Source organism: Sinohyriopsis cumingii, chromosome 12, assembly GCF_028554795.1.
Source record: "Sinohyriopsis cumingii isolate HCF-2022 chromosome 12, ASM2855479v2, whole genome shotgun sequence".
In the NCBI taxonomy this organism is placed as follows: Eukaryota; Metazoa; Mollusca; class Bivalvia; order Unionida; family Unionidae; genus Sinohyriopsis; species Sinohyriopsis cumingii.
The window spans coordinates 13757048-13767964 of record NC_142972.1 but is presented as its reverse complement, the minus strand read 5'-3'; the positions used below and the strand labels follow the sequence as shown (position 1 = coordinate 13767964).

The following is a 10917-nucleotide window of genomic DNA, read 5'->3' as shown; positions in this document are numbered from 1 at the left end:
TTATTTTTTGTATTATTATTTTATTACTGCACTGGGGAGGGGGAAGACCTGACCTGCCAAAATCAAATTTTTGTCTTAAAACCTGGCTGTGACAGGTATTTCTGCGTAGTGCAAAACCTGGCTCGGTCCGGCTTTCTCCAGGGCTAGATACCTGTCCATCCTGTAACTTAAAACCAATGTTAAATGCATATATGCTAAATGACAAGTTAAGGATACAGTTCAAATATGAAAGAACATGCATATAAGTTTCGGCCAGAATAATCCATTGAAGGGTGTAATATTTTCTAAATTAGAGGCAGTCTTTTCTGCTCTCATTGTTCATGGATGTGTGGGAGTGGGTGAAGGTCATTTGTGTTCATCTTGGTATTCGTTTGAGACTGGATGTTAAAATTTCTCTGAAGGCCTTGTTGAATTTTTCTTTACTTTGAATTTGATCTTTCTGCATCTGTGTTACTGTGAGGGAGTGGTATACATAAGTAAGACAGAAATTTGGAGGGGGATTACTGCCTTAATTCTATGCATGTATTTTTAATCTTCCTTGATGCATTATTGTAAATGGCTGCTTGCAAGTGCTACTTTCATAATTCTGTCAATGTATATTGTATTCTTCGTTGATGCAGATTGTACATGACAGTTTGCAAGTACTGCTTTCCTTCTGCATTAGTGTCAATGGCTGCTTGCAAGTGCTAAATTCATAATTCTAGTCATGAATTTTCTGTTCATCATTGATGCAAGCTGTAAATGGCTGCTTGAAAGTGCCTAGATCTACTTTCCTTCTGCATCCTTGTATCTTGTAATTTGCCAAATACTGAATTGATTCTGTAGTTTGTCATATGGCAAATGCTATGTCAGCTATTACAAGTTTTAACATTCCATTTATAAACTTGCTATATCACAAGTTACACAAATTGCACCTTCCAAAATCATGACTATAATGTAGCATCAAGCACGTTGCAAGTTAGAATCAAGGAAGTTAGCATAAAATAATGCCTAATTATGACAAAAAATGGCACTGTGACACATCAATTTCTTAGAATACAACTACTCCCCTGACCCTAGCAACAAGAGGTTATACCACTTTACGGCATGTTTGTGCATCTTATTTCAAATATCATTCGAATTAAATTAAGCAGCTGATGTCTCAGATTATTAACATTCGGAAGAGAGGTGGCCTGCAAGTAACACAAAACAAATTAATTGTCTCAAATTGTATACAATTAGATGTATTTATACAACATTATATTTCCGCTAACCCTTCCCACCCCATTTTATTTGAACATTTTGTCTGTTTATTTTACCGCTGCCGCATGGTGACAGAATAGGGTAGTCACTTACAAGCGAGATTTAAGGCCCTAATTTGTTTATATATTCTCATTCACAATGTTATCAGTTTAGACCATATTTATTATTTTAGAGTTCAGTGCAAATTCTGCTTTTTGTAGCAGTAAAGACCTCATAAGGTTTGAGCAAAGTGGAGAAGAGATGAGGATTCAATTTATTCTCTCCACCCTATGTAATTAAATTTTACTGTTAATCTGCAGTTTACAGTGGAAGTTTAATTATATATATATATATATATATATATATATATATATATATATATATATAACAAGAAGTAAGGAAAATAGTCAAATTATACAGAATTCTTATATATGTATGGCATGGATGATTATGCAATAGCCAGCACGTATTGTCACTAGTTGTCTGTGACAAGTATGTCATATCTCCAATTTCATTTTAAATTTCCAGTTCCAATACAACAGCAAGAGGCAAATGACTTGAAACAAGGACATCACATACAAAGCATATATGCTACAAACTGTGAACTTATTTCATTATGTAAGAAAAAATTTTTTAAGAGTATGAAATATTTTCTATATGTAAACATAAAGAACACTTATTTCAATAGATATCAAACTGGAAACTACATAATTTAATTTAAAACCATATTCATCCATATATGAAGCAATATTTATGGTACAGATAAGATGACTGATTGTATGGTACCTCACTGATAAAACGTCAGACTCCGTTGGTAGCAATTATAAAAATATAATATATTGAATATAAATAACATTGCTACCGCTACCAGTAACCATCTCAATTTGAAATATTACTGCTACTGTACAGTACTAAAAGTGCTTGATACATTTGGATACGAAATTAATGTAGTAGATAAAAAGATTAATAAATTTTTTTACATGTATCTTCTACAGATGTGATTGTTTTCTGTTATAAGAATAAAACTCCCCCCACATAATTTTCTAAAAAACTTGTAAAGTTTGTAGAGCTAGTTACAGCTCAGGCTGTTGTAGCATCCACCCCACCACCACCACCACCCCACATAAACTGTGATTTTATCATTATTTTATCCTGTTTAAAATCTAAATTAATATTGTCATGACACAAAAAATATCAGCACAATACAACTTAGATACAATAAAGCAAAATAAATAAATAAAATCAGTCTACAGTCCTGTGTTTAACTTTTCATAGGAAATAAAGAGAAAAAAAAGTTTAATTTAAACCAGTATTTATAAAAACAATATTGTTAGATGAATTAGTCTGAAACAAAAATTATACAGGTGGGCAGTTATAAGGAACAAAGACCTGGATTGTCTTGTTACATTGTTTTTATAGATTTATTTGCCAATCCCTTTTGTTTTTCACTTTCACATGAATAAAACATGAATGAAGACAAGCTTTTAACACAATCTGGCTTTTGGATTGGACATACACTCATCATTGCAATTTCTGATGAATTAAAACTGTAAATTCTGGATTGGCCAGGACACATTACCTTTTGTGTACCACATACATTTGTAAATTATGACTCAAAAACAGTCAGGTTATATTCCCTAGTGTCTGTGTCAAGAATTAATCCCCAAAAACATTCCATTACTGGATCTGTATTCAGTATATACACAGTACAAAAATGCTCACTTTTTGGAGAATTTATGTTGCTGGCAATTAAAAAAAAGTTGTTTGCACTTGCTATGAGCAAAAAACCATGGAAAGTATTATATTTTATTTGCTAATTTGTTATTTCTGATACTTTGACCTTCACAAAATTATTATATTTATGAACCTGAGATGAAAATGTAAATTTGGCCTCTTATCCCTAATGTATGTACCTTGGAACAATGGATAAGGTAAATTCGATAATTTAATGTATGTGCCTTGGAACAATGGATAAGGTAAATTCGATAATTTAAATGTCTTAATCAGTCTCAAGAGAGAGAGAGAGTCATAAGTAAGTTAGTTTCTTCAACGAATAATAAAAACCACTAGCCATTTTCTGACTTCAGTTGTAAGATATCTGAGCAGAAAGTAACAGCTACTTTATAAGCATGCAAGTCATTTTAATGTGAGTTATAGGCCCCCAAGTACACTATTATTCCTCAGAGAAGACACAAGACTGGGTTTTAGAAATAAAGCCACACAAGTACCAGTTTGTTACTTCCTGAAAAATGGGGTCAGTATGAGAAAATGGAGACACCTGTTGTACCTGCTGGTGATGAGTGGTCAGTGAGCAATCAGATTGTTGTTCCTAAGTCATATAGACAGGAAATGCAGAATTAGTAGTCCATAAACTCCTTAAGCTGGTCATTTTGGTGTCAGTAAGACTTATCAAAAGATCCTGAATCATTTTTATTTGCTGAAAATTAAAAGTGATGTTTGTAAATACCATAGATCTTGTCACACTTGTCAAATGGTAGGAAATCCCAGTGAGAAGATATCTAAGGCACATCTGCAACCTATTCCAGCATTGGACCATTTGACAAGCCATTTAACAGAAAAATGGTAGACTGTCTGTTCTTTATCTAATACCAAGTCAAGCAACCAATACTTGTTGACCATAATGTGTGCGTCCTCAAGATTTCCATAGTCTATTCCTTTAAAGAATATTAAAGCAAAAACTGTTCTAAAAGTTTATACAATGTTTTTAACACTTGTTTGCTCCTCCAGATCTGTCCAGCAAGTTTTATGTTTGATTATTTCCAACAACTTATGCATGAATTAGACATCCAACAGTTTAAGTTTTCTATCTGTCACCCTGAAGTAATGGGGCCAGCTCAAGACTGTTCGAAAACACTCTTACCTACCCAGGATACATATATACCATTATAATGAATCAGTGATCAGTAAAATCCTGCATTGTATAATTATCGAGTAAGATGAGGAGAGTTTTTTTCTCCCCACATTAGTATTTATCACCAAATGAAAGTCCCCATGACTACCCTAAAACAACAAAAGACTGTCCCAAAACACCCTGAACTACCCAGGATGCATGTAGGCAATTAAACAGAATAAAATCAAATAAAAAGACAGTGATCTGTAAAATTCTACCCTGTATAATTATAAAGTAGGATCAGTAGAGTTTATTCTTTTGTTGATACTTGTTGAAGACTGTCCCAAAACACACTCATCAACCCAGGATACATGTGAACAATTACAATATCAATGAAATATGCAGTTTTGGTACATTCTGACTCTTTCTTTCTCTCTCTTTCTTTTATCATACATACTTTACTAAACTACTTTCATGTTGCAAAGAGCAGCACAATTAACAAGTCAGAATCATGTGTCACTACGTTCATATTTAATAATTTCATTAAAGCCTTTTTAAATCTTTAATATGACAAAGAGCAGCTGAATAATTAGAACCCAAGGGTGTTATATTTATATTTTTAAAATTCTTGAACCGATTTATTAATTTTAATTGGTTTGATAATGGTAAGAATTACAATAAATAAAAGTAAAATCTCTTGTAACATCTTTTGTCTCTGAGTATTTCCACTTTTAGAGACAAACGTTTTAAAGGATGGAAACCAGTTTTAAAGCTGTTTTTTTGCTTGTTCTTATGTATAAATACATTCAAAGGTTGAGGTTCTATACATTAACAATGCAAATTAAGTATTGGAAAACAATTGCTCACTAAATCTAATCTTTCTAATTGCAAATAAATATTTTCATCATGATAGGATCTTGATTTTCCAGTTTGATTATTTCGGTTTTTGCGGCAAAATATGTTCCAAAATAAAGATCATGATAAGAATAAGAACACCTTTAAATGTTTAATTTTTTAAATGTCATTTTACCTATAAACTTTTTTTAATTTGCTATTGATGTTGCTCTGAAATATTTTATTTTCGGGGGTGTTTATTTACAAGAGTATCAGAGGAAAAGAGAGACGTCTATGAGGTGTGTCAAAATGGGTGACGTATAATACAATCCTTACAACCAGGGCTTGTCTGATGAAAGCTCGTTAAGAAGAGTACGAGGGAATATATCATTGTCATTTCTGATCCTTACTAAAATAACTAATGTTTCCAAAGTAATGAGAGATATCACTAAGAAGTAGATTTCTTAAAAGGTGAAGGTAAATACTTAAGTGCGTCAAAACTGGGGTTGAAAAAGATGGACCTCCCTGCTGTACTGTATGTGTTTTTATTTTTGTAAGGTGCTATAAATCACTTAGATCTTCAAGAAAGTGACTGTATGGTTTTAGAGATGATTAAAACATTGTTGCTAACGTACACCTTAAAAAAGGGACTGAAAGAGTTATTGACACAAAATGAATGTTGTAAAGCTCCGTGGGGAGTTTTCATTATTTCTAGTAAAAGAAAAACTTTAGAAATTTAGAGCACCATCTGTTGTCATAATGCCATGCTAATCTCTAGTATGCCATTATGACAACAGATGGCGACATGAGTTGGACAACCATACAATACTGATCAAACTTAATATTTACATTGTTGCAAGGCCAAATCTGTATGAAAACAGCAATTGGAATGATGTAATTGTAAAGTTTATAAACAGAATATACAAAACTTTTTAATAACTTACATAGTGTTTGTCATACGACAAACTACAAAATCAATTCAGTAGTTGGCAAATTGCAAGATACAGTGATGCAGAAGGAAAGTAGATCAAAAACTTGCAAGCAACCATTTACAGCTTGGATCAATGAAAAATAGAAAATTCATGACTAGAATTATGAATGTAACACTTGCAAGCAGTCATTTACAATAATGCAAAAAGGAAAGTAGCACTTGTAAATTGCCACGTCCAATTTGCATCAATGAAAATACAATATACATTGATAGAATTATGAAAGTAGCACTTGCAAGCAGCCATTTACAATAATGCATCAAGGAAGATTAGGAAATACATGCATATAATTATGGAGGTAATCCCCCTCCATACAGAAAAAGGTTTGGTTTGACATTTCTAAAGTATGAATAGATTGAATAATCCTCAGTTAGATTATGACTGCCAGGTAAATACTTTCAAAGACAGGATGTGGGGTATGATTCATAATGGACCTGAGTCAGACTTATAATGTCAGTATGGTATTTGCAGTGCATATAAAAAAATTAAATGCTCCCTTTTGCTGAGGCATTTCACAAAGTCAAACTCCATTCAGGAGTTCTGATATTTTGGTTTGCTGGGCTTGCATGTTTTGTAGATGACTCAACTTTTCCTAAATTAAAGTTGCATATTGACATTTTGCTTTAAAAAATGTACCACACTAGTACACTATTCCAACTAACAAAATAATTGTTTTGTATTTTACATATGGATTAAAGACCAACTTCGTAGAAATGTTGCCACTTGTCACAAACTTGCCAATATTTTTTTATTAATGATGCTTAAATATTCTCATTCAGGGATTGATGTATAATAATATTTGCTCTTCAACACTCAATTACCTATATCGAAACTGAATTTAGGGTTGTTCTACTTAGTGTGCTTCACCTATGGAGATTAGCCTAATGGGTTATCCAACAGCAGTTTTCAAAGGACTTGAAACGGCATCATCTTAACTATTTTCAGTCAATTAAGTGAAATGGTGGTTGCTTATTTTGATGCCCTAAGATTTAAATCAAGTCCATAGTAATCAGATATATAAATTGCCTCAAGGATAGTTTTACATGGGCTGTTAGCACAGTTGTTTATATTTTATTCAGGCTGCATGAGTCACATGTATACCACCATGTCGGCCAATTCTGCGCATTGGGTAATTCTGCGCAATGATACGTCATTTTTGTAAACAATGGATCACATGTTATTTTGGTTCAAAAATCCATTTTGTATCAAGAAAAAATGATTGTACTTTAATTAAGAAAAGTGATATTCATAAAGTGTGCAAAAATATCCCACATTTAGACCCGGAATGCACATGAAAATGTGATTTCTAAATGGCAACGTGAAGACCCACTCCATGATCTCCTTGAACCTGTAACCCAGAAAATCTGATTTACTATGTATCTTTTAGAGTCATACCAATAAATACATTATATATACATACATTATATAAAAGATGGAAATGTGTACCTTAAAACAATACTGCATTTTAATCCAAGTTTCCAATTTTGCAAGAAGTTGTTCCACACATACAAAATAGTCTGCTACCCAATGTGTCAACTTGCTCCTAACATAAGTTCTTGCTGCTGGAACATAGTCTGTTTCTAAATTCTGATGTAATTTTTCCCCATCAACAAGACGTTGTAAACACATAGCATCCTATTCATTGTTGTTTTTCTTCCACATAATAACTTATTTTTTTATAAAATGTTGAACTTTGCTAACTTTTTTACAAGATCGGTTTAATTTGCTTAATATCTCTTGCCATTTATTGGTATTCTTACACTGAATTTTGTAAGACTAACTATAAACCTGACCTAATTACTCAACTGAACTGCTGACAGGATCAGCCCAAAGTAATATATTTCCATAGCCCGATGGATAAACATTAATCTTTTCAAAGCTGTGTGCAGAATAGGCCGATATATCACACAAGTCAGGAAAACACGGGGGTGGTATCCCCTTTGTCCAAAATTAATATTATTTTGAACAAAATATTCTGGTGACAATGGCCTCTTTTCAAATGGTAAGCATTGCTTATTTTATTTTCATCAGTCGGTTGAATTTGGTATATGTTTTGCTTCAATATTGGTGATGGAAACCTTAGGTGCACAGAAATGCCCAACAGCATTGTAGTAGTGGTAAAAAGTTTGTTTATTTTTTTCTCCCCCATCCCCAAAATATTGAAATTTGTGTTATTTGTCTGAGGGTGTTTGAATTAAAAAAATTGTTTTTCATGTGACACTTTGTGTTATGGTAGGTATGTGATGATTTCTTCTCCCCTGAGCAGTGATTTGGTTGAATACCTTATTATGGTATTTCATGTATCATTGCTATATTGCTTGTTGTATAATACTTTTCAGATCAGCTCATGGAGCTAGAAAGAATTATTGGATACCTGAAAGAAAAGCAGGACCTTTGTATCAAAGATATCTGCCAACCAGCTGATGTGGAGACAGTCACACCTGAACAATTGTTTCCTCGAATTACAGCATTTAAACTTTCAGAAGAGGTTACCAATATACTTGAACCTCTTCATGCATGGTCCGAAAGTAATATTTTCATAACCCTTTGGAAAGATGTACATTCAGCTTTGGAATCATTGGAGGAGGTGTGCGAACAAATTTGGAAACCAGTATCTGACAGTATGAAGGAGATTGTACAGAAATTTTCAACTGGTGAGATTACATTTTTGGAGATGGAGAATTATCTGGGAAATATTCATGGAGTTGAATATGATAAAATGAGGGAAGAGATGATTTTGATAGATGTACCAGAGGAACAAGCTAGGAAGAGAGTAGAACAGCTGAGGCAGTTTCGGCAGGTGGAAGGATACATTAAATGGGCAAAAATTGTTCTGGATGTTGTCAGAAACTATGATTTGAAAGGTGACTTTAAAGAGATTGAGGCAGTTGCATTAAAGGTAGGCTTGTAGACTGCATGTGTAATATGTTTTTGACATTAAATGATGTTCTTGATGATAACATTGATAATGATGATAAAAAAAGATATTTAATATACAAGAAATTTATCATTAACCATCGTCATTCATGATTTGGGTGACTCTATTAACATCAGGTTTGTATCTGGAGAGGATATTCATCACAGTGCTTTGTATGAAATATCAGTATTTACTCAGTTGAATGGATGGTAACAGTTACAGATCTTGTATTGGTAATGAATGCAGGAGTCTTAAGATACTAGTGCAAATGTAATGTTACTGTGATATTCGTGGCAACTTTTAGGTGTAAGTAAAGAACCAGCAGCTTTTGATTACAAAAGTTGTGTTAACTATTTAGTTTCTTCTCTGTTCAGCACTTTTTATTTTAAACCTAAATTTTGACATTTGACAACACTTGTTAATTTTCAGGAAAGTGCTTCTAATGAGATGATGAAAGATTTTAATGATTCTCTTGTGACCAGTGAGTTTATTAGAGATCTTACACCAAAGAAAACTGAATGTTTGGATTACTTTGTCAAATGCAAACCTCTTGTCTTGTGGCTTAGGGAATCAATGACAGGTATGCTTACATTTATCATTCTCTATACTTATTCAATCTATCTTTCTGTCTCCAATTGTTTGTTTTCTTTGCTCACTGTTGAAGGAGATTTGCAATTGATTCATGATTGTGAAGCATTTTGTTGGAGAGAAGAATGCCTACCACTCAGCTGGATAATATCTATCATATATATGTAGTTTTCCAGGGGTGGGGGGTAAAACCAATTTTTATTACGCAATACATACCCATTGCTATTGTGCAGCTTATGTTTTTTTGTGCCGAAAAACTACCGTGGGTTCAATGTGAATTTATCATCCCACAGATTGGAGAATTGTCAGTTTGATGCAATCCACTCATGTACCTGGCCTGGAACATGCATAGAAGGTAATCTTTTTCAGAGATGATGATTCCAACAAGACAGGTCAGTGTGTGAGGAGGGCATTTGAAAATAGCAATGGGTGAGTATTGCATAATTAAAATTAGTTTACCCCCCAAATCCCTTTACATTTTAATAGCTGCAATACATTACCTGTCACTGTTGTGTTGCTGAATTACTTAGGTGTGTAGGCTGATACTCTTGTTATAACTTATCAAAAGCAGAGAAATGGAATGTAATTGCAATTGAGGGAGAAGAATATGTTAAAGAATATTGGTGTCCCTCTGGGCCACATGTTGCCTTTGTGATAGGTCCCAGTATAAAATTCCAGTGCTTTTTGTGTGTAGTGTACCATATCCCTAAAGGAGGGAGGAACAGGCTGTCCTGAACATGAAAATTGTCAGAAATCTACCATTTGGGGGAGGTGATTGAATGATCCTAGAACATTCAACCCCTCCTTCTTGAATGGTCACACAGCCCACTAAACAAGCTAATGAGCAGAAGAAAAAGAATGAAAAGACTATGGGAACTTCAAAATGCTTCCGCACGAAGTCCTCCAAGGAGGAGTATTTAATGTAATATCAAAATGGTGCCCATCTGCCCTCAGATAAGGCTGATAAATTTTGTCATTGTCACTTCTTCAGAATAAATGACTACAGCTATCAGCTTTAGTTCTTATTACTATATAATGCCTCAAAGGAAAAACTCTGTATTAGAGACATGCCACACATGTGATATGCACTATGGGAAGGTATACAAATTATTTTAATCACAGAGAAGTTTCCATGAATTATATACTGCTGAGAGAAATATATTGAGGAATATACCAACCATGATGCTTGCCATCACACATTTGGGTACAAGGGCATTTTAATTCCTTTATAATGAGTATGATGTTCAAGTTTAATTGACCTAGAACTTATTAGCTCCCATTCAGGCATGCACCTGTAAAATGTTGTCATGGTGCACTGGTAAGATGGCAATGATATGATAGAAAATGAAAATTTCCTTAATACATGTATTGATCTTTGATCTGTAATGATACAGTCTTCAGCAACACACCCATCAGCACATTTGCCAAGAAACACAACTATTGTGCCGTAAGACCCCAGTTCCAGTGATTGTTTGTGATGCAGCAGAACATAGTATCTTTTGTAAAACATAATTCTG

The 10917-nt window shown here is 33.5% G+C and overlaps 1 protein-coding gene across 1 annotated transcript in view; it reads left to right on the top strand.

The window, feature by feature from the left end:
• The first annotated feature begins 8242 nt into the window (after positions 1-8242).
• The window catches only part of LOC149786021 (E3 ubiquitin-protein ligase rnf213-alpha-like), a 559813-nt gene continuing 557138 nt past the window's right edge, over positions 8243-10917 (top strand). Inside the window, exons 1-2 of the mRNA XM_089978097.1 lie at positions 8243-8794; positions 9242-9392. Of these exons, the coding sequence (XP_089834223.1) occupies positions 8243-8794; positions 9242-9392 (703 nt within the window). The remainder of the gene's footprint in view (positions 8795-9241; positions 9393-10917) is intronic.